The sequence below is a fragment of the Lagenorhynchus albirostris genome, chromosome 11, assembly GCF_949774975.1.
Source record: "Lagenorhynchus albirostris chromosome 11, mLagAlb1.1, whole genome shotgun sequence".
NCBI classification, from domain to species: domain Eukaryota; kingdom Metazoa; phylum Chordata; class Mammalia; order Artiodactyla; family Delphinidae; genus Lagenorhynchus; species Lagenorhynchus albirostris.
The window spans coordinates 62,030,719-62,058,577 of NC_083105.1; the positions used below are offsets into that span (position 1 = coordinate 62,030,719).

General features: G+C 45.5%; 2 protein-coding genes across 6 annotated transcripts in view; both read left to right on the plus strand.

Annotated features, from left to right (window-relative positions):
* Nucleotides 1-316: 316 nt before the first annotated feature.
* Nucleotides 317-27,427, plus strand: SMAGP (small cell adhesion glycoprotein). Of its 2 annotated transcripts, none has more exons than XM_060166213.1 (5): nucleotides 317-434; nucleotides 798-899; nucleotides 1,807-1,878; nucleotides 25,671-25,751; nucleotides 26,670-27,427. In XM_060166213.1, exons 1-5 carry the CDS (start codon nucleotides 332-334, stop codon nucleotides 26,846-26,848), a joined length of 537 nt encoding a protein of 178 aa, XP_060022196.1. In that variant the 5' UTR covers nucleotides 317-331; the 3' UTR covers nucleotides 26,849-27,427. The 2 variants fall into 2 exon arrangements, with proteins under 2 accessions (XP_060022196.1, XP_060022197.1); XM_060166214.1 differs by lacking the exon at nucleotides 317-434 and adding an exon at nucleotides 582-603.
* The window catches only part of POU6F1 (POU class 6 homeobox 1), a 74,740-nt gene continuing 47,516 nt past the window's right edge, over nucleotides 636-27,859 (plus strand). For all 4 annotated transcript variants that reach the window (XR_009543497.1, XR_009543496.1, XR_009543498.1 and 1 more), the window contains exons 1-2: nucleotides 636-904; nucleotides 1,807-1,878. The gene's annotated coding sequence lies outside the window, so the exon portion shown is untranslated. The remainder of the gene's footprint in view (nucleotides 905-1,806; nucleotides 1,879-27,859) is intronic.

Here is a 27,859-nt window from a genome sequence, read left to right on the forward strand (position 1 = left end):
TTATACTTTACATCCTTACTCATTGAGTTCCTCATTAATTTGGGAACGTTTCCTGCCAGAAAGAAGCGAGTCAGGAGGTGACTAAAGTATGGCATTAATTAGTAGTTAAACTGATGTGCTTCCCAGGTGCTAGAACCACGCTATGAAATGGCATGATTTTTCAGTCTCCCATTTCAGGGATGAGGGAACGGCTTTTAGAGATGTTAAGTAATTTGCCCAAAGTCACACAGCTAAGAAGCGGCGGGGCTGGGACTGTTTGAGTCCAAAGTCCACAACGCTCTTAACCTCTACACTACACTGCCTCAGATGAATTCGGGCAAGGAAGATCCGAATGGGGCAACGTTCCTCTCCCCACCTCACACCCCGCTCCCTGGCCCGGGGTGTGCCCACTAAGTTAGCTTATGTTCCAAGCTTCTGGATACAGACCTATTTACGTAAGTGATATGCAAACGCAAGTAAATGTAATTTTCCACATTTGCTGAAAATTCAAATAACGTCGATGGCGGGGAAAGCGGACAGATCCCATTAGCTCTGGGCTCACTCTGATCCCGTGCCCTCCGGTGCCTCGAGGCAGGCGGGGGAGGAAGCGGCTCCGGATGGAGAGTAAAGTGACAATCGGAGAAGGAAAAGCAGCCTTTCCTCCCGGGGGAGCTGAGGCGGCCCGGCGGGCAGAGGGAACCTGCAGAGGGCGGTTTCTCTCCTCTTTTCCTGTCCCACCCAGTCGGCCGCCCCCCCCCCACCCCGCCCCCGGACGGCCTCGGCAGCTAACTCTGAGCGTCTTTGCGCTGCTTCCTCAGGTCTGGGTCCCCGGCGGGTCCTCGCGGTGTCTGCGGTTCCCGCCCCCGTCGAGTTGAGCCGGACGCGCGGCGCCTGCCCTTCCCCTGAAGCCCGTCCGACTGGTAAGGTGAGCACGCGGAGGTGGGGACCCGGGCAGGGCCGAAGGGCCAGGCGAGCCCGGTCACCCACACTCACGCTGCAGCCGCCGCGGCCGCGTCAACAACTGAAACCGAGAGCGGCCGAGCTCGGGCCTCGGCTGGAGCCTCCCGTCGCGGCGCCTCGGAACCGGTGACCGGGACGGGCCGCCCTCGGAGCGCAGCTAGCCCTGCCTGGCGCGGGTAACGCAGGAGGGCTCTGGACCGGGGTCGGGGCGCGGGGGGCGGTGCCGCGGGATCGAGCCCCGACGTCCGCGGACGCGGCGAGGGCCCCAGGGTGCCAGAGTCTCGGCCGGGCCGGTGGTGGGCGGCCGCGGGGGCCCGGCCAGCGGGGCTCGGTGGACCGCGCGGACGTTGCAGCGGACGCCCGAGGGGGCACTGCGGGCGGAGGGCTGAGCCCTGACAACCGGCCGTCTCGGGCGGGCCCGAGGGCGCCTGACGACCCTCCCTCCGGTGCCCGGCGCCTGGCTCCCCGGCCCGGCCCCGCCGCTGCCCCCGCGCCGGCCCGGAGCCTGGGCCGGGGGCCTGACCTCCCTGCGCTCTCCTGACACCTAGTGGACGGCTCCCCACAGACTGCGGGCTGGGAGAGAACTGGGGACCTGTTACCGCGCCTGGGTGAAACTGGGTCCGCTGCTAATTTGCGTACATTTACCTAACTTTCTCAGGCCTTGAGAAACCTCCTAGGTAAATGTGGTGGCCCAGTGAAAGGATCCCCAGATAGACGTTCAATAGGGCGGGGGTGGGGGTGGGGGGAGAGTTGGGGAAGGGACTCAGGAAAACCTGGCACCAAAGGCTTTCCTGGGATTTCCAGTTGTCTTCTGCCCCAGGCATGGGCCCATCCACCTCATCCCGCTCTTTGTCCCTCTTCCTACAGATCTGCACCTCCCTGCAGGTGCCCGTCCACCTGCCGAGATGACTAGCCTCCCAACCACGCCTTCTCCAGGAGGTAGGTGAAGGCCTTTCCCACTTAAACTGCCCCACCCCCAGCCCAGTCCTGGAATTCCCTGAGCCCTCTGCCCAGGTGGGAAGACTCCCACTACTCTCCACCTGCCTCATACCAGGAAAGGTCCTGGGAGGAAGCAGAAGGGAACCAGCATGCACACTTTAGTGCAGTTTGAATCTGAAGTTTCATGGACCTGGACCAATTCCTGGTACTACTACTTAGAGCTTTGTGACCTTGTGACCTACCCTCTAAGCTCCAGTCTCATTTGTAAAACGGGGGAAATAGTACCTTATTTGTGAGGATTAAATAAGATAATCCCTGTAAAACACCTAGCACAGTATCTCATATCTAGCAAGCACTCAGTAACATTGGTTATTATTACTGGGTGCTTGTTAGAAAAGCCCACCTATTCCTAGAAAGGAATTCTGCGGCACGTGGGATCTTAGTTCCCCCACCAGGGATCGAACCCACAGTGCCCCCTGCTTTGGAAGTGCAGAGTCTTCACCCCTGGACTGCCAGGAAAGTCCCTCTGCCTGCTTTCTAATTCCACTCCTCTGATGATTCACTCCAGCATCAAAAATCCCTTGTTCCCCGGAACTATTGTTACCCTTGTTCCCTAGTCAGGGATCCCCCTCTTTCCCCTTCACGTTAAGAATGGATTCCCCAAAAAAAAAAAGAGAATGAGTATGGATTCCTCCCTTTCATTTCATAACCAAGCTGAGCTGGACAAACCATCAGATACACATTGGTTGTTTTCATTACATGTTAATTAGGGTAAGGGAGGAACAAAACCTTGGTTGGTCTATACACCTTTGTTTCCATGTGCGGTCTCATTTGTCATTAGGACAGACATTCTCTGCTTTACTGATGTGGAAACAGGTGAGTGAGAACCCCAGGGGAAGTCAAAGGCAGTGTCCTCTGTGACTGGTGATGTAGCAATTCAGATCCTTTGTTGTCTGCTGGAGATAAGAAAAGGGAGAAATGGGCAGCCGTCTAGATTAGTTAGTACAGGCTTCATGAGTGGGGAAGGGATGGAGCCCTTACTCTTGAAGGATGGGTAAGGTTTATACAGGCAAAGAGGGGTGCAGCAGGGATTCCACATAAAGGTAGCGCCACCACTTCTGAAACTACAGAGACTGTGCTTACCTTGGAGGGTATTCTGGGGGACAGGGCAGAGGACCTACAGAATAAACCTGCCTGTAGGGAAGAGAAGTGATGCTTGCTTGGGCAGCTGAGAAATTAGGACTTGGACAAAAGCAGAACTATATACGTTCTTTTTTAAATTTTGTGGTAAGATAAACATAATATAAATGTTACCATTTTGATTATTTTTTGGTGTACAGTTCAGTGGTATTAAATTTTGAGTGATATTCACATTGCTGTGCAACTGTTACCATCATCCATCTCCAGAACTTTTTCATCTTCGCAAACTGAAACTCTGTATCCATTAAATAATAACTCCTCATTCCCCCTTCCCCACAGCCCCTGGCTACCACCATTATACTTTCTATCTGTATAAATTTGACTAGGTACCTAGTATAAGTGTAATCATACAAAATTTGTCCTTTTGTGTCTGGCTTATTTCACTATAGCATTTCCGAGGCTCATCCATTTTGTAGCATGTGTCAGAATTTCCTTCCTTTTTAAGGCTGAATAATATTATATATATATAATGTATATCATTTTGTTTATCCACTCATACATCAATAGATACTTGGGTTGCTTCCACCTTTTGGCTGTTGTGAATACTGCTGCTTGAACGTTGGTGTACAAATATCTCTTCGAGTCCCTGCTTTCAATTCTTTTGGGTATATACCCAGAAGTGTGGTAATTCTGTTTAAGTTTTTGAGGCACTGCCATACTGTTTCCCAGGGTAACTATACCATTTTACATTCTTACCAGCAATGCATAGGGTTCCAATTTCTCCACATCCTTGACAACACTTGTTATTTTCTGATTTTTTTTTTTTTTTTGCGGTACGTGGGCCTCTCACTGTTGTGGCCTCTCCCGTTGCGTAGCACAGGCTCCAGACGCGCAGGCAGAGCGGCCATGGCGCACGGGCCCAGCCGCTCCGCGGCATGTGGGATCTTCCCGGACCGGGGCACGAACCCGTGTCCCCTGCATCGGCAGGCGGACTCCCAACCACTGCGCCACCAGGGAAGCCCTATTTTCTGATTTTTAATAGTGGCCATCCTAATGGGTGTGAATGGTGTCTCATTGTGGTTTAGATTTACATTTCCCTAATGATGAGTGACGTTGAACATCTTTTCATGTGTTTATTGGCAACTGTATATCTTTTGGAGAAATGTCTATTTAAGTCCTTGCCCATTTTTCAATTGTCTGGTTTTGTTGTTGTTGAGTCATGTATTTACATTTTCAACCCAACAAACGACATGAGTGGAGTGGTATTTTAGGACATATCGTAGAGTCCCCTACCCACTGGGTCCAAGCAAATGTAAGTTCAGGGACAGAAATGGAGAAATTACAGACAGGGTGAGGACTTGTACTTTGAAGAATGGGATCATTGAAGGTCTTGCATGTCTCTTCCCCACCTCCCTCTCACATCCCTTTGCCCCAATCTATAAAGATCTCCTAAAGGAGATATCCTTCAAGAGGGCTGAAAGTGAGGGCCACATTAGAACTTTCAGGGGCCCTTGGCACTTTTGCCTTTGTGGGCCCATTCCTCCATTTAAAAAGGTAATGTGTTAAAAATTGTATTTTACAACTATGTTGGTATAAGGAAGAATACAATATTAATATACAATAAAATCATTAATGGTTATATTTATAATTGATTGATATAACAATATTATAATTTCCTTGACATAAACATTCAATTTTTTCTTCTGATTTTAAAAGAAATTAAGATCACTAAAAAACATTTTCATGGGCTCCTGGAAGTATGGTGGACCCTAGGCGCGTTGCCTGCTGTGCCTAGTGCATAAGTTGCCCTCTTGGAAGGAGAGTGGGGTGGAATAGGCATTGTCCGCTCTGCCCACCCCACTGGGTAAAGCCCATCCCTTGCCATATAGTCACACTAGCTACATCCTAGGTTGTCCTCACTCTAGGATAGACGCTCAGTGTTGTTCATCTCGCTTATTCCTCATCACAACCCTGTGAGCACGTTTCATTCTCATTTTACAGAAGCAAAAACTGAAGTTCAGGGAAGTTAAGAAATTTTCAGAGGTTAGGAAATTCTCGCAGGGTCACGCAGCTAATAATGGCAGAGGCAGGGTATTGTGCCAAGTCCTGTATTCTTTCCGTCATGGTATACTGCTCTCAGCCACTCTACCCCATGGCAGGGGCACATGAAAGAGAAGGAAGGAGAAAGGGAGCAGAATTCCAGGGCGGGTTCCCATGGAAAGGAGAATTGGGGGAGCCGCCCTTTTCTGGGCAGGGCTAGAGCAAATAAATAGGTTGTCAGACTCAGGTGGCAAAGGATCTGATGCCTCAGTGATAAGAGATTTAGCCCAGGAACAAGGGCCACAAACAAACCAACAGGTATCTAGGTTAACAAAAAAAAAAAAAGGTGAGTGAGCCAGATAGATCTTGAAGTTCATTTGCTGTAGGTTAGGGTTTGGGTGGAGCCTCAAATCTCAAATCTCAAATCTTGTGGTCCTCAGCCCCAGGCCTCCCTCCTTAAAGAAAATGCATGCTACAGTCTTTCTAAGCCTGAGAAGGGAAGGAGGAAAGTAATATTCTGTTTTTTTTTTAATATATCTTCTTTCCTTAGTATATTGCCTTATTTATTTATTTATTTATTTAGGCTGCGCTGGGTCTTGGTTGTGGCACACGGGATCTTCATTGAGGCATGCAGGATCTTTTAGTTGCGGTGGGCAGACTTATTAGTTGCGGCATGCAGACTCATAGTTGAGGCATGCATGCGGGATCTAGTTCCCTGACCAGGGATCGAACCCAGGCCCCCTGCATTGGGAACACGGAGTCTTACTCTCTGGACTTCCAGGGAAGTCCCCAAAGTAACATTCTTACTCCTTTGTTTGGAAGAGGAGACAGGAGAGAAATGGGGTAGGAACAGGAGATAATGGGAAAGCTGTAAACCATTTCCCCTCTTGTATGCCACGTTTCCTGAACTTAGTTTACTTTGCTGTTGTTGTTCTTTCATTACAAAGCCATTACATGCCTCTCAGGGAATAACCTTCTAGACTTTTTCGATGTGTGTGTGTATATATATATATGTTTATAGTTCTATTTTATTTTACTTTTTAAAATATTTATTTATTTATTTTTGGCTGCGTTGGGTCTTCATTGCTGCGCGTGGGCTTTCTCTAGGCATGCAGGCTTCAGTAGTTGTGGTTCACGGGCTCTAGAGCGCAGGCTCAATAGTTGTGACACACGGGCTTAGTTACTCCACAGCATGTGGGATCTTCCTGGACCAGGGCTCGAACCCGTGTCCCTGGCATTGGCAGGTGGATTCTTAACCACTGCGCCACCAGGGAAGCCCTACTTCACTTTTTTTTACAAACATGTAATCATATAACACATACTGCCCTAGCAATTTGCTTTTTTCGTCTAACCATATAGTCTGTCCCAGTAATTGCAGATCTACCACATTCTTTTTAACAACTGTGTACTATTTCCAGAATGAATGACCTGTCATTTATTTAATCATTCCTCTGCTGATAGACATTCAGATATGTGTCACTCTTGCAAACAGTGCTTTAGTGAACACCCATCCTGCAATAAAACTCTGAGAACCAAACCCAGTGGACACATCAACAAAATGTTTAGCTGGAGGCAAAGCAGGGATGGTTCCAGAAGTTGCAAAGAACCTTGAAGTGAGGAGATAGATTTAAAGCCTGGCTGGGCCAACCACTGAGTGACGGTGGGCTGGTTGACGAAGCTTGCTGAGCTGCCTCAATTTTCTGGCTTGTACATAATGATAATACCAACCCTACTTACATCACATTCTTGGGGTAGAGATAAAATAATGTATGTTTTGCAAACTGTAAGTCACAAATATAGATTATCGTTCTGATACTTAAAGCCCGAAGGCTCCAGCTCATTAGCTCGGACACCCTGTGACTTTTAGTCTGAGAAAAGCTCTTCTGGGTGGAGTAGAATTCAAATTCTTGATTTTTTTTTTTTTTTGGCCTTGCTGCGTGGCATGCAGGATCTTAGTTCCCCGACCAGGGATCGAACCCATGCCCCCTGCAATGGAAGCACGGAGTCTTACACACTGGACCACCAGGGAAGTCCCTGATTTTTTTTTTTTTTTTTTTTTTTTTTGGCGGTACGAGGACCTCTCTCTGTTGTGGCCTCTCCCGTTGTGGAGCACAGGCTCCGGACGTGCAGGCTCAGTGGCCATGGCTCACAGGCCTAGCCGCTCCGCAGCATGTGGGATCTTCCCGAACCGGGGCACGAACCCATGTCCCCTGCATCGGCAGGCAGACTCTCAACCACTGTGCCACCAGGGAAGCCCCCCTGATTTATTAAAAGTTTTTATTGGACTATAGTTGATTTACAATGTTGTATTAGTTTATGCTGTACAGTAAAGCGAATCAGTTATACATATACACATATCCACTATTTTTTAGATTCTTTTAAATTTTTGATTTTTTAATAGACATTTTATTTTGGAATAATTTTAGATTTATAGAAAAGTTGCAAAAATAGTACAGAGAGTTTGTATACCCTTCATCCATGTTTCCTCAAATGTCATTTGGTACATTTGACGTCGATAGAGATGGCCACAATACATCTGTGAAGACCAGGAAATTAACATTGGTATGATACTGGTTTTTTTTTTAATGCATTATTCTTTTTATTTTTATTTATTTATTTTTAAAATATTTATTTATTTATTTTGGCCGCACTGGGTCTTAGTTGCGGCATGCGAGATCTTCACTGTGGCATGTTTAGTTTCAGCATGAGGACTCTTAGTTGCGGCATGCATGTGGGATCTAGTTCCCCGACCAGGGATCAAACCCAGGACCTCTGCATTGGGAGTGCAGAGTCTTCTTACCCACTGGACCACCAGGGAAGTCCCAACATTGGTACGATACTGTTAACTAAACTACAGACTTCATTGAGAGTTCACCAGTTTGAAAATTTGATTTTGTAGTGAATTCTGATAGAACATTTTCAATTTATAAAAATTCTAACATTAAGGCTGAGAAAGGTCCTGAGGGTCAGATAGTTCAACTACCCGTTCTGTGCTGGAACTCTCTCTCCAGTTCCCCATGAAGCATCTGCCCAGTTTTGCTCTCCATTCTCTGGGGAAGACATCCATCTCCCATTAGTTTCTGCCATTAGTCCTCTTGTACGGGTCATCGTCGGTATATTCAAAGACAGCATTCAAGTCCTAACCCTCCATCCCCAACTAAGTTTTCACTCAGCTTTCTCTTACAGGCTTTCCTGATCTGATATGGTTTCCAAGCCATTCACTGTGTTGGCTGCTCAGCTCAAAACTGGCACCCAGATGCAACTCAGCGGTCTAGGAATAGTGCAGAGTAGGGCTGCACTGTTGATGCCAGTGTAGAGACCACATTTATGTTCATGGTGCCTAAAATAGCAGCAAGTTATAAATATTTTATGATTATAAAAGTCATTATCATCATAAGAGATTTGGAAGGTAAAGGAAAAGAAAGAAAATAAAAAGCATCCAAAATTCTATGACCTTCCTCTCACTCTTGCTGCTCTTTTGGGTTCTATCCTTCCAGTGTCGGTGAATTTCTAGTGATCCCACTGTAAGTCTTTTATAGGTGCTGCTAAGCTGTGGCTTCCCCATTATTTGTGAGTAGTTGATTTCCCGGACCTAAGAGCAAGGTGTATGTTGAATTCTCATCTTGTTCAGTTTGGCCAATTTCTCCAGTCATTTTAAATCTCTTTATCAGCTTACTAGTTGCCCCTCTAACTTTGAGTCCTTCACAGATTGGTTGAAGCTTCCCTGGGTCTACCCAAAGGTCACTAAACCCTTCCACACTAAGCCTGTGTGGAAGGCACCAATAACGCAGAACACCAAACAAAAGCTCTCACAAAGGATTTAATATTCACTTTTTTTTTTTTTTTGGCTGTGCTGCCTGGCTTGTGGGATCTTGATTCCCCGGCCAGGGATTGAACCCGGGCCCTCGGCAGTGAGAGCGCAGAGTCCTAACGACTGGACAGCCAGGGAATTCCATCACTATATTTTAAAAACAAGCAAAAAAGCCGAGTTGTTACCATAAAGGGAAAATGTATTATTGGACTTTCTTATATCTGTCTTGTGATTTAGTATTTTTATTTATCTATTTTATTTTATTTATTTATTTATTTATTTTGCGGTACGCGGGCCTCTCACTGTTGTGGCCTCTCCCGTTACGGAGCACAGGCCCAGTGGGCTTGGCTCAGGGGCCCAGCCGCTCTGCGGCATGTGGGATCCTCCCGGACCGGGGCACAAACCCGTGTCCCCTGCATCGGCAGGCGGACTCTCAACCACTGCGCCACCAGGGAAGCCCTATTTATTTAAAAAAAAAAATTTATTTATTTTTATTATTTATTTATGGCTGTGTTGGGTTTTCGTTGCTGCGCGCGGGCTTTCTCTAGTTGAGACGGGCGGGGGCTACTCTTCATTGCGGTGCGCAGGCTTCTCATTGCGGTGGCTTCTCCCGCTGCGGAGCATGGGCTCTAGGTGCACAAGTTTCAGTAGTTGTGGCACGTGGGCCCAGTAGTTGTGGCTCACGGGCTCCAGAGCACAGGCTCAGTAGTTGTGGCCCACGGGCTTAGTTGCTCTGCGGCATGTGGGAATCTTCCCAGACCAGGGCTCGAACCCATGTCCCCTGCATTGGCAGACGGAGTCTTAACCACTATGCCACCAGGGAAGTCCGTATTTTTATTTTGAATTACACAAAGGCCTTAATTTGGCCCTGGCATGGTCTGACATCATAATATCAATTCAATAAGAATTAAAGTCAGGGGCTTCCCTGGTGGCGCAGTGGTTGGGATTCCGCCTGCCAATGCAGGGGACGCGGGTTCATGACCCGGTCCGGGAAGATCCCACATGCCGCGGAGCGGCTAGACCCGTGAGCCATGGCTGCTGAGCCTGCGCGTCCGGAGCCTGTGCTCCGCAACGGGAGGGGCCGCAGCAGTGAGAGGCCCGGGTAACACACAAAAAAAAAAAAAAAAAAAAAGAAGGTCAAATCCCAGTGGAAGAAGAAGCTCTGTTTAGACTGGCATCACTCCATTCCCTGATGGCCAGTTACTCCCCACCACTTAGTCCTTTTTTTTTTTTTTTTTAATTTTTGGCTGCGCTGCACAGCATGCAGGATCTTAGTTCCCCGACCAGGGATAGAACCCGCACCCCCTGTATTGGAAGGTGGAATCTTAACCACTGGACCACTGGGGAAATCCCTACCCAACTTAGTCCTTAATAAAGCCAGGCTGTGTTACTCCACAGGGATATTGGAAACACTCTATCACGGTTCTTGGATGAGACGTTGGCTATTCAGGCAGCACCTTCAATTCATCTAACCCCCTCCCCATGCTTACTCTCAGTTGATGACACGGCCTTCTATTTTCTGGAGCAAGTTAAAGTTCTCAGAAGAGAACTGCCAAAGGCTCCCACTGCCCCCATGTACCTACTGCCCATGTGCACATTAGTCATGAAGGATCTCTGCTGTCTGCAGCCAATCCCTTCATCCGTGCACTGGGTCCCATCCCTTCAACGACATGGCTCCAGCTGTCAATTGTTCCCTCTCATCTGAGTCATTCCTGTCCGTACATAAACAGGCTGTCATTTCTCCCATCTAAAAAAAGCAAAAATAAACAAAAAGCTTGAACTCTCTTCCACCTCCAGCTATAGCCCTATTTCCCTGTTCAACTTTAAAGAAAAAAAAAAAGTTTATATTCTGCCTTCAGTGCCTCTCCTTCCCTTTTTTCTTTCTTTCTTTTTTTTATTGAAGTCTAATTGATTTACATGTTGTGTTAGTTTCAGGTGTACAGCAAAATGATTCAGTTATACATATACATATGTATCTATTCTTTTTCAGGTTCTTTTCCCTTATAGGTTATTACAAAATACTGAGTTTAGTGTCCTGTGCTATATGGTAGGTCCTTGTTGGTTATCTATTTTATAGATAGTAGTGTGTATTTGTTAATCCCAAGCTCCTAATTTACCCCTCCCCCCCTTTCCCCTTTGGTAACCATAAATTTGTTTTCTATGTCTGTCTATTTCTGTTTTATAAATAAGTTCATTTGTTTTTTTAGATTCTACATATAAGCGATATCATATCATATTTGTCTTTGTCTGGCTTACTTCACTTAGTATGATAATCTCTAGGTCCATCTATGTTGCTGCAAATGGCATTATTTCATTCTTTTTTATGGCTGAGTAATATTCCATTGTGTGTGTTTGTGTGTGTGTGTGTGCGTGTGTGTATGTATATATACCACATCTTCTTTATACATTCATCTGTCAATTGACACTTAGGTTGCTTTCTTTTTTTCTTGAACCCACTCTAAACCAGGGGTTTATACTTAGCACTTCACCAAGCTTTTCTTGTCAAGGTCACTCATGACCTCTGTGGGAAAACCTGGTGGTCCTTGTACTTGGTCTCTTTGGCTGCTACTGCTCAGCTTCCTTTGCTGTTTCCTCCCTGGGCTCAGTCCTTGGTCCTCTTTATCTGTACTTACTCCCTTGGTGATCTCATTCAGTCTCATGGTTGTAAAGATGCTGACTTTTAAAATCTCCAATCCAGACCTCTTCCCCAAATTCCAGTCTTTTTTTTTTTTTTTTCCACACCACACAGCTCATGGGATCCTAGTTCCCTGACCAGGGATTGAACCCACGCCCTCAGCAGTGAAAGCACAGTCCTAACCACTGGACCACCAGTGAATTCCCCCAAATTCCAGTCTTGATGTCTGCAATCATGTCCAAAATTGAACTCTGGATCTTCCCCTCTAAACCTGTTCCACCTGCAGGCTTTGCATCTCAGGTAACAGCAGGCCTTCTCTCCCTCCAGTTACTCAGGCCCCAAACCTTGGTGTTATCCGTGACTTCACCCCACATCCTCAGCCTTAACTTCAGAATATATCCAGAATCCCACCACTTTATTCTAAAAAAAAAAAAAAATTATTCATTTATTTGGCTGCATCGGGTCTCAGTTGCGGCACATGGGATCTTCGTCGCAGCATGTGGGATCTTTGTCAACACGTGTGGGATCTTTTATTGCAGCACGCAGGCTCAGTAATTGCCCCGCAGCATGTGGGGTCTTAGTTCCCCGACCAGGGATCGAACCCACATCCCCTGCATTGGAAGGTGGATTCTCAACCACTGGACCACCCGAGAAGTCTCCAGAATCCCACCGCTTTCTCACGGGACTGCTGCTAGACCCAGCCAGTGCCTTTGTGCAAACTAGAAAAAGACTCCCCCCTATGGGTGGATTCAGCTGTGCCCACGTGCTGGGTATAATCTGCTTCTCCTGTCTCTACCTTCCCACAGCCCGTTGTCCACACGCAAAGAGATCCTTTAAAACTCTGTTTCTGTTTCAATTACCTATTGCTGTGTAACAAACCACGTCAACACTTAGTGAATTAAAACAACAGCAATTTATTATTTCTCACCATTCTGGGAGTTGGCTGGGCACTCCTCTGCTGTTTTCACCCCTGCTCACTCATGCAGCTGCAATCTGCTGGAAGGTCCACTGGGCTAGAAGGTCCAAAATGACCTCCATCACATGTCTACCAGTTGGTACTGGCTGTTGGCTGAGCTGGGGATGCCTCAGTTTTCCTCCATGTGGCCTGTTATCCTCCAGTGAGCCAGACTGGTCTTCCTTACAACATAGTGGTCTCCGTGTTTCAAAAGGACAGTCTTTGGAATTTCAGGCCCCACCCTAGACTTAATGAACCATAGTATGTATTTTTTTTCACTATTTTATTTTATTTTTATTTTATTTTTTTATTTTTGGCCGCGTTGGGTCTTTGTTGCTGCGTGCGGGCTTTCTCTAGTTGCAGTGAGTGGGGGCTACTCCTTGTTGTGGTGCGCAGGCTTCTCATTGCGGTGGCTTCCCTTGTTACAGAGCATGGGCTCTAGGCGTGCGGGCTTCAGTAGTTGTGGCACATAGGCTCAGTAGTTGTAGCTCATGGGCTCTAGAGCGCAGGCTCAGTAGTCATGGCGCACGGGCTTAGTTGCTCTGCGGCATGTGGGATCTTCCCAGGCCAGGGCTCGAACCCGTGTCCCCTTCATTGGCAGGCAGATTCTTAACCACTGCGCCACCAGGGAAGCCCCTATAGTCTGCATTTTAACAAGCTCCCTAGGAGATTCTTATGCACTGCAGAGTTTGAGAAGCACCCCTTTGAAATGTAAATCAGTCTCTGCTCAAAAACCTCTAAAATGGTTGCATCTCACTCACTGAAAAAGCCAAAGGCCTTCCATGACCTTCAACACCCCTCTTATACAGCCCCCTCGACTTCACCTGCTCCTCCGCTCCCCCTTGCTCCTTCCAAGTGACCTCCATGATGTACCTTTAACATGCTGAGCCTGTGACGGCCCCAGGTGCTTTCCAATATTATTTGATGGCCCTACCTTGAACTTGCTGTTCCCTCTGCCTGGAATGTTCCTCTCCCATGTCTCCTCATGGCTGCCTCCCTCTCCTTCTATAGGTGTTTATTTTACTCAAGTCACCTCGTCAGGGACACTCCCTGACCACCCCTATCCACATCCCAACTCCTTATCCCCCTTCCTGATTTTATTTTCTGTATGGTACTAACCAACATCTAATACAGTATATCTTTTACTTCTTTAACCTGTCCATTGTCCATCTTCCCCCCTCACGATGTAAATTGTATGACAAAATGTTTTTTCTTTAAGTTGTGGTAAAATTATACATAACATAAAATTTACCTTTTTTGGGGCTTCCCTGGTGACTCAGTGGTTGAGAATCTGCCTGCTAATGCAGGGGATACGGGTTCAAGCCCTGGTCTGGGAGGATCCCACATCCTGCGGAGCAACTAGGCCCGTGAGCCACAACTACTGAGCCTGCGCGTCTGGAGCCTGTGCTCCGCAAAAAGAGAGGCCGCAATAGTGAGAGGCCCACGCACCGCGATGAAGAGTGGCCCCCGCTTGCCACAACTAGAGAAAGCCCTCGCACAGAAACGAAGACCCAACACAGCAAAAATAAATTAATTAATTAATAAAATCCTACCCCCAACACCTTAAAAAATAAAATTTTACCTCTTTTTATTGCATTTTATTTTTTTTCGAATTTTATTTTTTATTTTTTTATACAGCAGGTTCTTATTAGTTATCTATTTTATACATATCAGTGTATACATGTCAATCCCAATCTCCCAATTCATCACACCACCACATCCCCGCCCCCCTGTTTTCCCACCTTGGTGTCCATCCGTTTGTTCTCTACATCTGTGTCTCAATTTCTGCCCTGCAAACCTGTTCATCTGTACCGTTTTTCTAGATTCCACATATATGCATTAATGTATGATATTTGATTTTCTCTTTCTGACTTACTTCACTCTGTATGACAGTCTCTAAGTCCATCCACGTCTCTATATGACCCAATTTCGTTCCTTTTTATGGCTAATATTCCATTGTATATATGTACCACATCTTCTTTATCCATTTGTCTGTCGATGGGCATTTAGGTTGCTTCCATGACCTGGCTATTGTAAATACCGCTGCAATGAACGTTGTGGTGCATGTGTCTTTTTTTTTTTTTTTTTGCAGTACATGGGCCTCTCACTGTTGTGGCCTCTCCCATTGTGGAGCACAGGCTCTGGACGCGCAGGCTCAGCGGCCATGGCTCACGGGCCTAGCCGCTCCCGGCATGTGGGATCTTCCCAGACCAGGGCACAAACCCGTGTCCCCTGCATCGGCGGGCGGACTGTCAACCACAGCGCCACCAGGGAAGACCCCCTGCATGTTTCTTTTTGATTTACGGTTTTCTCTGGGTATATACCCAGTAGTGGGATTGCTGGGTCATATGGTAATTCTATTTTTAGTTTTTTAAGGAACCTCCATACTGTTCTCCATAGTGGCCGTATCAATTTACGTTCCCACCAACAGTGCAAGAGGGTTCCCTTTTCTCCACACCCTCTTCAGCATTTGTTGTTTGTAGATTTTCTGATGATGCCCATTCTAACTGGTGTGAGGTGATACCTCATTGTAGTTTTGATTTGCATTTCTCTAATAATTAGTGATGTTGAGCAGCTTTTCATGTGCTTCTTGGTCATCTGTATGTCTTCTTTGGAGAAATGTCTATTTAGGTCTTCTGCTCATTTTTTGATTGGGTTGTTTGTTTTTTTAATACTGAGCTGCATGAGCTTTTATATATTTTGGAGATTAATCCTTTGTCCACTGATTAGTTTGCAAATATTTTCTCCCATTCTGAGGATTGTCTTTTCGTCTTGTTTATAGTTTCCTTTGCTGTGCAAAAGCTTTTAAATTTCATCAGGTCCCATTTGTTTATTTTTGCTTTTATTTCCATTACTCCGGGAGGTGGGTCAAAAAAGATCTTGCTGTGATTTATGTCAAAGAGTGTTCTTCCTATATTTTCCTCTAAGAGTTTTATGGTGTCCAGTCTTACATTTAAGTCTTTAATCCATTTTGAGTCGATTTTTGTGTATGGTGTTAGGGAGAGTTCTAATTTCATTCTTTTACAAGTAGCTGTCCAGTTTTCCCAGTACCACTTATTGAAGAGACTCTCTTTTCTCCATTGTATATCCTTGCCTCCTTTGTCATAGATTAGTTGACCACAGGTGTGTGGGTCTATCTCTGGGCTTTCTATCCTGTTCCAAACATCTATATTTCTGTTTTTGTGCCAGTGCCATATTGTCTTGATGACTGTAGCTTTGTAGTAGAGTGTGAAGTCAGGGAGTCTGATTCCTCCAGCTCTGTTTTTTTTCCCTCAAGATTGCTTTGGCTATTCGGGGTCTTTTGTGTCGCCACACAAATTTTAAGATTTTTTGTTCTAGTTCTGTAAAACATGCCATTGGTAATTTGATAGGGATTGCACTGAATCTGTATATTGCTTTGCGTAGTGTAGTCATTTTCACAATATTGATTCTTCCAATCCAAGAACATGGTGTATTTCTCCATCTGTTTGTGTCATCTTTGATTTCTTTCATCAGTGTCTTATAGTTTTCGGAGTACAAGTTTTTCAACTCCTTAGGCAGGTTTAGTCCTAGGTATTTTATTCTTTTTGTTGTGATGGTAAATGTGAGTGTTTCATTAATTTCTCTTTCTGATTTTTTGTTGTTGATGTATAGGAATGTCAGAGATTTCTGTGCAGTAATTTTGTATCCTGCAACTGTACCAAATTCATTGATTAGCTCTAGTAGTTTTCTGGTAGCATCTTTAGGATTGTCTATGTATAGCATCATGTCATCTGCAAACAGTGACAGCTTTACTTCTTTTCCAATTTGTATTCCTTTTATTTCTTTTTCTTCTCTGATTGCCATGGCTAGAACTTCCAAACCTATGTTGAATAATAGTGGTGAGAGTGGACATCCTTGTCTTGTTCCTGAACTTAGAGGAAATGCTTTCAGCTTTTCACCATTGAGAATGATGTTTGCTGTGGGTTTGTCATATATGGCCTTTATTATGTTGAGGTAGGTTCCCTCTGTGCCCACTTTCTGGAGAGTTTTTATCATAAATGGGTGGTGAATTTTGTCAGAAGCTTTTTCTGCATCTATTGAGATGATCATATGGTTTTTATTCTTCAATTTGTTAATATGGTGTATCACATTGATTGGATTGCTTATATTGAAGAATCCTTGGATCCCTGGGATAAATCCCACTTGGTCATAGTATATAATCCTTTTAATGTGTTGCTGGATTCTGTTTACTAGTATTTTGTTGAGGATTTTTGCATCTATATTCATCAGTGATATTGGTCTGTAATTTTCTTTTTTTGTAGTATCATTTTCTGGTTTTGGTATCAGGGTGACGGTGGCCTCATAGAATGAGTTTGGGAGTGTTCCTTCCACTGCAATTTTTTGGAAGAGTTTAAGAAGGAAGGGTGTTAGCTCTTCTCTAAATGTTTGATAGAATTCACCTGTGAAGCCATCTGGTCCTGGACTTTTGTTTGTTGGAAGATTTTTAATCACAGTTTCAATTTCATTACTTGTGATTGGTCTGTTCATATTTTCTATTTCTTCCTGGTTCAGTCTTGGAAGGTTATACCTTTCTAAGGATTTGTCTGTTTCTTCCAGATTGTCCATTTTATGGGCATAGAGTTGCTTGTAGTAGTCTCTTAGGATACTTTGTATTTCTGCAGTGTCCATTGTAACTTCTCCTTTTTCATTTCTAATTTTATTGATATGAGTCTCTCCCTCTTTTTCTTGATGAGTCTTGCTAAAGGTTATCAATTTTGTTAATCTTCTCAAAGAACCACCTTTTAGTTTTATTGATCTATGCTATTGTTTTCTTTGTTTCTATTTCATTTATTTCTGCTCTGATCTTTATGATTTTCCTTCTACTAACTTTGGGTTTTGTTTGTTCTTCTTTCTCCAGTTCCTTTAGGTGTAAAGTTAGACTGTTTATTTGAGTTTTTTCGTGTTTTGTTTTTTTTTTTTTTTTAGTGGTACACGGGCCTCTCACTGTTGTGGCCTCTCCTGTTGTGGAGCACAGGCTCCGGACTCGCAGGCTCAGCGACCATGGCTCATGGGCCCAGCCGCTCCGCGGCATGTGGGATCTTCCTGGACCGGGGCACAAACCCGTGTCCCCTGCATCAGCAGGCAGACTCTCAACCACTGCACCACCAGGGAAGCCCTTTCGTGTTTCTTGAGGTAGCATTGTATTGCTATAAACTTCCCTCTTAGAACTGCTTTTGCTGCATCCCATAGGTTTTGGATCGTCGTGTTTTCATTGTCATTTGTCTCTAGGTATTTTTTTGTTTCCTCTGATTTCTTCAGTGATCTCTTGGTTATTTAGTAACGTATTGTTTAGCCTCCATTTGTTTGAGTTTTTTACGTTTTTTTCCCCTGTAATTTACTTCTATCTCATAGCGTTGTGGTCGGAAAAGCTGATTGATAATGATTTCAATTTTCTTAAATTTACTGAGGCTTGATTTGCAACCCAAGATGTGATCTATCCTGGAGAATGTTCCATGTGCACTTGAGAAGAAAGTGTAATCTGCTGTTTTCGGATGGAATGTCCTGTAAATGTCAATTAAATCTTTCTGGTCTGTTGTGTCATTTAAAGCTTATGTTTCCTTGTTAATTTTCTGTCTGGATTATCTGTCCATTGGTGTAAGTGGGGTGTTAAAGTCCCCCACTATTATTGTGTTACTGTTGATTTCCTCTTTTATAGCTGTTAGCAGTTGCCTTATGTATTGAGGTGCTCCTATGTGGGTGCATATATATTTATAATTGTTGTATCTTCTTGGATTGATCCCTTGATCATTATGTAGTGTCCTTCCTTGTCTCTTGTAACAGTCTTTATTTTAAAGTCATTTTATCTGATATGAATATTGCTGCTCCATCTTTCTTTTGATTTCCATTTGCATGGAATATCTTTTTCCATCCCCTCACTTTCAGTCTGTATGTGTCCCTATGTCTGAGGTGGGTCTCTTGTAGACAGCATATATATGGGTCTTGTTTTTGTATCCATTCAGCGAGCCTGTGTCTTTTGGTTGGAGCATTTAATCCATTCACGTTTAAGGTAATTATCAATATGTATGTTCCTATTACCATTTTCTTTTTTTTTTTTTGCGGTACGCCGGCCTGTCACTGCTGTGGCCTCTCCCGCTGCGGAGCACAGGCTCCGGATGCACAGGCTCAGCGGCCATGGCTCACGGGCCCAGCAGCTCCGCAGCATGTGGGATCTTCCCGGACCGGGGCACGAACCCGCGTCCCCTGCATCGGCAGGCGGACTCTCAACCACTGCGCCACCAGGGAAGCCCCTATTACCATTTTCTTAATTGTTATGCTTTTGTTTCGGTAGGTCCTTTTCTTCTCTTGTGTTTCCCACTTAGAGAAGTTCCTTTAGCATTGTTGTAGAGCTGGTTTAGTGGTGCTGAATTCTCTTAGCTTTTGCTTGTCTGTAAAGCTTTTGATTTCTCTTTTGAATCAGAATGAGATCCTTGCCAGGTAGAATAATCTTGGTTGTAGCTTCTTCCCTTTCATCACCTTAAACATATCGTGCCACTCCCTTCTGGCTTGTAGAGTTTCTGCTGAGAAATCAGCTGTTAACCTTACGGGAGTTCCCTTGTATGTTATTTGTCGTTTTTCCCTTGTTGCTTTTAATAATTTTTCTTTGTCTTTAATTCTTGTCAATTTGATTAATATGTGTCTTGGCGGGCTTCCCTGGTGGCGCAGGGGTTGAGAGTCCGCCTGCTGATGCAGGGGACGCGGGTTCGTGCCCCGGTCCGGGAAGATTCCACATGCCGCGGAGCAGCTGGGCCCGTGAGCCATGGCCGCTGAGCCTGCGCGTCCGGAGCCTGTGCTCCACAACGGGAGAGGCCACAACAGTGAGAGGCCCGCGTACCGCAAAAAAAAAAAAAAAAAAAAATGTGTCTTGGCATGTTTCTCCTTGGGTTTATCCTGCCTGGCACTCTCTGTGCCTCCTGGACTTGGGTGGTTATTTCCTTTCCCATGTTAGGGAGGTTTTTGACTATAATCTCTTCAGATATTTTCTCGGGTCCTTTCTCTCCATCTTCTCCTTCTGGGACCCCTATAATAAGAATGTTGGTGCGTTTAATACTGTCCCAGAGGTCTCTTAGGCTGTCTTCATTTCTTTTCATTCTTTTTTCTTTAATCTGTTCCATGGCAGTGAATTCCACCATTCTGTCTTCCACGTCACTTATCCGTTCTTCTCCCTCAGTTATTCTGCTATTGATTCCTCTAGTGTATTTTTCATTTCAGTTATTGTATTGTTCATCTTTGTTTGTTTGTTCTTTAATGCTTCTAGGTCTGTGTTAAACATTTCTTGCATTTTCTAGATCTTTGCCTACATTCCTTTTCCAAGGTCCTGGATCATGGATCATCTTCACTATCATTATTCTGAATTCTTTATCTGGAAGGTTGCCTATCTCCACTTCATTCAGTTGTTTTTCTGGAGTTTTATCTTGTTCCTTCATCTGGTGCATAGTCCTATGCCTTTTCATTTTGTCTGTCTTTCTGTGAATGTGGTTTTTGTTCCACAGGCTGCAGGATTGTAGTTCTTCTTGCTTCTGCTGCCTGCCCTCTGGTGGATGAGGGTATCTAAGAGGCTTGTGCAAGCTTCCTGATGGGAGGGACTGGTGGTGGGTAGAGCTGGGTATTGCTCTGGTAGGCAGAGCTCAGTAAAACTTTAATCTGCTTGTCTGCTGATGGGTGGGGCTGGGTTCCCTCCCTGTTGGTAGTTTGGCCTGAGGTGACCCACCACTGGAGGCTGCAGGCTCTTTGGTGGGGTTAATGGCAGACTCCGGGATGGCTCATGCCAAGGAGTACTTCCCAGAACTTCTGCTGCCAGTGTCCTTGTCCCCTCAGTGAGCCACAGCCGCCCTCCACCTCTGCAGGAGACCCTCCAACACTAGCAGGTAAGTCCGGTTCAGTCTTCTATGGGGTCACCGCTTCTTCCCCCTGGGTCCTGGTGCGCACACTACTTTGTGTGTGCCCCGCAGGAATGGAGTCTCTGTTTTCCCCAGTCCTGTCAAAGTTCTGCAATCAGATCCTGCTGGCCTTCAAAGTCTTATTCTCTGGGAATTCCTCCTCCCGTTGCCGGACCCCCAGGTTAGGAAGCCTGACGTGGGGCTCAGAACCTTCACTCCAGTGGGTGGACTTCTGGGGTAGAAGTGTTCTCCAGTTTGTGAGTCACCCACCCAGCGGTTTTGGGATTTGATTTTATTGTGATTGAGCCCCTCCTACCATCTCATTGCGACTTCTCCTTTGTCTTTGGATGTGGGGTGTCTTTTTTGGTGTGTTCCAGTGTCTTCCTGTCGATGATTGTTCAGCAGTTAATTGTGATTCCGGTGCTCTCACAAGAGGGAGTGAGCACACATCCTTCTACTCCACCATCTTGAACCAATCCTAAAATTTACCATTTTAAAGGATACAGTTCAGTGGCATTATGTACATTCACATTGTTGTGCAACCATCACCATCATCCCTCTCTAGAACTTTCTCATCATCCCAAACTGAAACTTGGTAGCCATTAAACAATAACTCCTCATTCTCCCCTCTTCCCAGCTCTTGGTAACCACTGTCTGTCTCTATGAATTTGACTATTCTAGGTACCTCAGACAAGTGGAATCCTACGATATTTGTCCTTTTGTGACTGACTTATTTCAGTTAGCATGATGTCTTCAAAGTTCATCCACATAGTAGCACGTGTCAGAACGTCCTTCCTTTTTAAGGCTGAATAATATTCCATTGTGTGTGTATATATATACCATATTTTGTCTATCTGTTCATCTGTTGATGGACATGTGAGTTGTTTCACTTTTTAGTTATTGTGAATAATGCTGCTGTGAATATTGGTGTACAAACATCTGTTTTGAGTTCCTGCTTTCATTTCTTTTGGATAGATACTCAGAAGTAAAATTCCTGGACCATATGATAATTCTGTGTAGTTTTTTAAGGAACTGTGAAGGCATGAGTTTTTGCTTGTTGTGTTCACTAATCTATGCCCAGGACCTTGAACGGACCCTGGCACAAAGTACGCACTCTGTAAATACTTGTTGAATTAGCCTTTTAATTTCTCTGTCTATGAAACTGGAACCTCAGTCTAAAAAGGCTGTGTGGAAAAAAAAAAAAAAAAGGCTGTGTGAAAAAAAAAAAGGCCGTGTGACTTGTCTGACCCAGCTCGCTCCTAGCGGTCTCATATTAACTCTTAATGCTTGTGGTTTCAAGTTCAGGACCCCCAAAGCAAATTCTCGTTCTAGAATTTTGCTGAGGCACTGTATCAATTTCACCAGTTGTTTACAGAATCCACCTCTTTCTGTGGCCCTTCAGGCTCCTGACCCCTCTGTCTTTCTCAGAAGCTCCTGTATCACCAAGAGCGATCCCATTTACATGTTCTTTCGGTGCCCTTGGCTGTCACTTGCCTGGATCCCTTTTAGATTAGCTTGGTGCTTTCTGGGTTGTGTCCCTTCTCTTGAGCTCACTTCCCCACATCACCAAGGCTCCTGCTCTCCTTCAGTGCAGAAATCATTCTCTTTGATAGGAGACAGAGGCAAAACGGGCTGGGAGAGTTCTAGTTTCTCTGTTACCTCCTACCTCTTAGCTTCGGGCCCAGGCAGCAAGCCTGGCCCATTTCCTTGTTTTTGCTCCAAATATAACACTTTTTAAATTGTCCTTCCAATGTGTTTGCCACCTTGAGCTGTACAGAGCTTCCTGACACTATTCTTCTAAGTTTCTGCCTTTAACCTTTATGTGCATTTTCGAAAAGATTCACATTCTGAAATCACATTACTGGAAATGGTCTTACAGGAAAGACAGAATTGGGACAGAACACTCAAAACTTGTGAAACTTTGTAATGAGAACCCTAAAAATACAACAGTCTGAATTAAAATACTGGCAGTTAAATCTCCACCAACATTGAACCTTGAATCCCTGTCTGTCCTAGACCCCCTGTGCCCTGGGGAGTGTGCTTCCTCCTTTTAGAAGTTGGTTCCAGAGAGACTTAACTTTCAACAGAGATTATTTTCATCAAAAATAAAAATCTGATGTAGGATCTGCCTTCTTCTAGTGTTTTCTCATAGAGGTAGATTTCATATAGAGGTAAATTTCTTCCATGGCTCTGCCTTCTTCTAATGTTTTTGTATAGAAGTAATTTTTTTTGGTACCTCCTTCATTTGTACTTACTGCATCACCAGATGGCTTAGTATAAGTGGAAACCAACTGATAACTGCGTCCAAGGAAGGTACTTCTAGTGCATTTTATGTTTCTTAAGGTCCTTATTGATGAAATGTGCTCTTGAGTTGTAGAAAGCTTGAGGTTGCATGTGAACCAACGTGACTGATATCATTCCCTGCTGCCCAGTCGCCTGTGAGCAAGTTCACATTAAAGGAGAGCTCTTTGTAATGCAACGGTCTGTATTTGATTGTGCTCCTCTGGTGTTTCTTCCGCAACTGTCCGTATCTTGTAAAACCTCGCACTTTTGGAAAGCTCGTTGTGCTGCCTCATAGTTATCTTTTGTTACCTTTTCCTCGTTTTCCCTATTGGAAAAAAAAGAAAAGGACAGTGGTAGGAAGGCTTAGTATAAATACCTTGGGCTTTGGAGGGGCTAGTCCTGGATTCAGATCTTGGCTGCATCCACTGTTCCTTCATGTGTAATACGAGGATGTCACTTAACTCTTCCCAGGCCTCAGGGTCCACATGGGCAAATAAAAACACCTGCTGTGAAGTGATTGGAATTCTAAGGATTAATAATTATGTATACGAAATGCCCAGCACAAAGCAGGGACTTAGCCAATGGCAGCTGTTATAATTGGGATTATTTGCAGAATTTCCCAACTAGGAATCATCTACCCTCCTGGATTCCCTTTCCGAGGACTCATACATATCTGTTCTCTGAAGCCTCACTAAAATTCAGCTCCATGGTTGGGTCCTTGGTGAGCCTCATCACTGCTGCTTGCCCAGCATCTATGACAGTGCCCCTGGCACGTGGTAGGTGCAAACTAAATTCTTGTTGATCGATTGAACTGAATCTTCCTCATCTTTCTATTGAAGCTTCTGTACATACATTAGTCTTCTCGGTGCTTTGTGTATCTTAAGTTCTCAAATGTTTAAGAAAGACAAAGCTGAGAGCAGCTGTGTAGATCTCTAGATCAATGGTGGGGAGATGGTGTGCAGCCCCAGGACATTTGGGGGAGGAAAGCCTGCATGGTGAGGGACAGCAGTCTGAAGCAGTGAGCAGGTGGATAAACTTCAGGCCTTGTCTTTGTTGGAAGTCACAGTATAATCTCAGAAGTGACAGCCCATCCCTTTGGCTGTATTCTGTTTGTTAGAACCTAGTCACTGGGTCCAGCCGACACACGGGGAGAGGGGCTTACACAAGGATGTAAACACCAGGAGGTGGGAACCATTGGGATTCATCTTAGAAGCTGCCTACCACACTCCTGTTTTACGCATGGGAGAGAAACTGAGGCTCGGAGAGGTTTGGTAACTTCCTCAAGGTTACCTAGGACTATGCTGGGGCAGGATTCAAACCTAGAGCGGCTTTCCCTTTTAATGATGCTTGCCTGCGCGTTTTCTCATTTAGCCTTTGCAATAGCCCTGCAGAGTTGGTTAATATAGTTCCTACTGGTTACAGATGAGAATGGATGGATGAATCGGGAGATGTAACCATTTGCCCGAAGCCACAAAGTAGCTGACTGTATCACTGCTCCTAAAGAAAGAGTGGAGAAGGGTTTGGCCTGGCCCTGGGAGCGGGGTGGTGATCCAGGCAGCCCACATCTGCTTTTCCTGTGGCAAGACCAGGACGGTTCAACAGGCCTCCCCTGGCCTGTGTGAGAAGGTCTTTCAACACCGCTGACCCCTCTTGGCACTGCTCCCAGGCTCACCAGACCACCGCTAGTGACTGAATTTCCCTTGTCCTGGATGGCATCCTGAAGGTGTCAGGCGAGAGACAGGAATCAGGCCCACGCCCTGTGCTCCAGCCACACTGGCCTTCGGGTCCTCTCATCTCGGAGCTTTGATCCAGGCTCTTCCCTCTGCCTAGAATGTGCCCCACCTCCCGCCCCTTTCACTCTGTAAACTCCTACCCCTGCTTCGGCCCCCAGCTCAAATCCTGCTTCCTGGGGAGGCTGTTCGTGCCGGAAGACTAGCTCAGGCCCCTCTGCCACATGCCCTCCTAAGCTCCCAGATGTTGCCTTTGCCATACGTATCACAGTTCTTAACTGTGAACTTGCTGTGGTGGAGGCTGAGCTCGGGGTAGGTAGACCATGTCTGTTCCGCTTGCCCCCACTGTGCCTGGAACACACCTGGCAGAGAGTAGAGAGTTAATGAGTGCTGCTATTGTTATTTATTGAATGAATACTGAGATGCCTCCTGTGGGTGATTTTAGGGTCAGTCAGACTGCTTTCCCCAGGATACCTCTGTCCTGCAGTAACTAACCTTTTCAAACCCCTACACTAAAATGCTAACTAGGAGAGAACGGAAGACTTCCTGACTTCTTTTGGAAACACTTAGGAGTCTGGGTAGTGACTTTAGGAGTGGGACTTTCAGGCTCTGAAGGACAGATAGACCGATAGCAGAACGAGATATGGGATATATTTTAGGGTAGGAGAGGCCTTATTTCAGAACCTTTCAAATTGCAGGGCTTACTCTGGAAGCGTAGAAAAGGGTTTCAATAAGGGAAGGAGCATTATTTCATTATTAAAAAATAATGTTTACAAAGAGTTTGTAAAAACAGTGAAGAAAATGCATGTGGCATATAATATAAATATATTGATATATACATGTATATACATTTATCATTTGATCTCATTTATGCAAAAATGTATTCCTAATAATAGCTTACCCTTATTGAATTACTTACTACATGTCGCAACAACCCTATGAAGTAGGTACTATTATCTCTATTTTCCAGATGAGGATGCTGATGCACAGAGGGGTTAGGTAATTTTCTGAAGATCACACAGCTAGTAAAAGAGCTCAGATTGGAACCTCGTCAGTCAGCTCTAGAGCCCATACTTTAACCACTGTGTTAGAGAGAAATCCATCAAAATGTTTATCGTCTTTGGTGGTGGTTTGTTTTCTCCTCTATTCTCCCGGTTTTTCTATACAGATGTCCTATAGGAGTTAAATGATAAAAGTCTGAATAGGGAAGAAGGTGGGGTAGTGAAATTGAAGGACAAACATGTGTTTTAGAACAAAAGAATTCACCCCATTTCCTTTTCCACTTTGCTAAATTTTCCAGAAGAACTGATGGCCACCCCAATCCTACAGGCCACTGAGGCCCTGTCCCCAGAAGCTGAAGCCAGCACAGCACTCATTGCAGGTAACAGGCTCTGAGCCAAATCAAGGGACCTTCTGAGCTCAGGGGCTCTGTTGCTCCAGAGACAATGTGATAGACCAGGATTTTCCCTACATGGGAAAGCACCACAGATTAGAGACCAAATCCATTAATGGGCTCGTTTTGGCATGCAAGTTATATTACACACACACACACAAGGTTATAAAAGACTCTTAGAGGCTTCGTGTAGAGGTACTGCCAGTAAATGACAGGTTGGGAGGTGGCCACAAACAGCTGCAGTGCATATGGGCACTACAGTTGAGTATGGGGGTAGGGATAAGGATGTGTGCAGCTTGTTGAGTGGGTAAGAAAGAGGACGGGAGGGATCAGAAACCCCTACAGGAGGCTATGAATTTTTTTTTTTTTGCGGTACACGGGCCGCTCACTGTTGTGGCCTCTCCCGTTGCGGAGCACAGGCTCCGGACACGCAGGCTCAGCAGCCATGGCTCATGGGCCCAGCCGCTCTGCGGCATGTGGGATCCTCCCGAACCGGGGCACGAACCCGTGTCCCCTGCATCGGCAGGCGGACTCTCAACCACTGCGCCACCAGGGGAGCCCGAGGCAATGAATTTTAAAACCCTTCCTGTTGGGATAAGCGATTTCCTGTTTCCCTCCTTCCTGTTTCTATCATAATCATCAGGAACTAGTTGAGAGGGAGTTCAGTTTTGTCTTGTGTCTTGTGTCCAAAAGCCTTGTGTCCCTAAGCACAAAGAGACTCCAGATATCATGTACCAAGGAAGTCGGGCTTGGTGGGAGAATATGGATTTGGAAGTGGACGCTAGTTAACTTCAGCAGGAGGACCCTCACCAGGAGTGAGGCAGTCGTCTAATGCAGGGGACCTTGTGAGTTACTGAGACGTCCTCAATCCTGAAACATCTCTGCATTTTCCCTCTCCTTTCCAAGTTGTTATCACAGTGGTCTTCCTCACCCTGCTCTCAGTCGTGATCTTGATCTTCTTTTACCTGTACAAGAACAAAGGCAGCTACGTCACCTACGAACCTGCAGAAGGCGAACCCGGTGCCGTCCTCCAGATGGAGAGCAACTCAGCCAAGGGCAGGGAGAAGGAGGAATATTTCATCTAATGGTTCCCAGACCCCAAGGAGCTTATCCAGGCTTCAGTGCTAACATACAATTTATTAGGTGGAAGTTTTATCTGAAACCGGTGAGAAGCATCGAGTGATATGGGCAGAACTGAGCTCCTTCTGGGACACAGGCACAAGTGCTAACATCACCGACACCAGGGACCAGGGACACGAAGAAAGCTGCTCGTGACGTCTCTAGCCAGGCCTCTGTCATACAGCCGGTGCTTCTGGCTGACCACCGAGGTTGAGCTGTACCAGGCAACACTGGAGTATGTGCCCAGTCATCTTCACTTTTTCCACAGGTCGAAGGGAAGGAGGAGAATTGGGGGTCACTGGATGCTCCTCTGTCCCATACCTGGTCACCTAGTGACAGCCCAAGTGGAAATAGTGTCCCATAGAAGTTCTTCCCAGAGGCCGGACACCACAGTGCAAGGCCAGGCCAGGAGGGCAGGAGACTGTGGAGACCTCTTTCGTGATGAACGTGCCACATCCCTTAATCTGAGCCCTTCCTTTCCATATTCCCAGCAAGCCAGACTTATGCTATTTTTCTCGGAATTAAAATCTTTCATTGATACAGAACTCAGATTCTCATGTGCAAGAAATAACTACCTTTACACTTTATCCTTGCTTAAACTTTGACAGTTTCTTTTGCTCACTTAACTCCTTTGCCTGTGTTCTCTCCCAAGCAAAGGGGGCCCCAGGGAAGTTTCAGAAGTTCCCAGAACAATCTCAGGGTCTTGAAACAAAGATGGTCCTGGGAAGTTTGTCCTAGAAGTGTCATTAGAAACATACCCTGGGGGATTAGTTGTTTAGCCTCCATCCTGGCAAGGGCCAGAATTTCCCAGACCCATTCTGCGTACACACAGAGGGAACCAGGAACAACCTACCTGCCACTTTTCCCACCAGTGCCCTTTATATCAAGCCCAGAGAGGCTTCTTGGAGCTAACTTCGTCTCAAAATGAGGTATGTTTAAAAGGTACAATGTTTTGGTAGAAATCACTAGCTCTTCAG

What these genes read in the sequence shown, in the direction of transcription:
- SMAGP (XM_060166213.1), top strand. Translation starts at nt 332, where the DNA reads ATGGGGCAACGTTCCTCTCCCCACCTCACACCCCGCTCCCTGGCCCGG. An exon ending in CTGGATACAGACCTATTTAC is followed by an intron (nt 435 to 797) that starts GTAAGTGATATG and finishes CTGCTTCCTCAG; the next exon opens with GTCTGGGTCCCCGGCGGGTC. An exon ending in AACCACGCCTTCTCCAGGAG is followed by an intron (nt 1,879 to 25,670) that starts GTAGGTGAAGGC and finishes TAAATTTTCCAG; the next exon opens with AAGAACTGATGGCCACCCCA.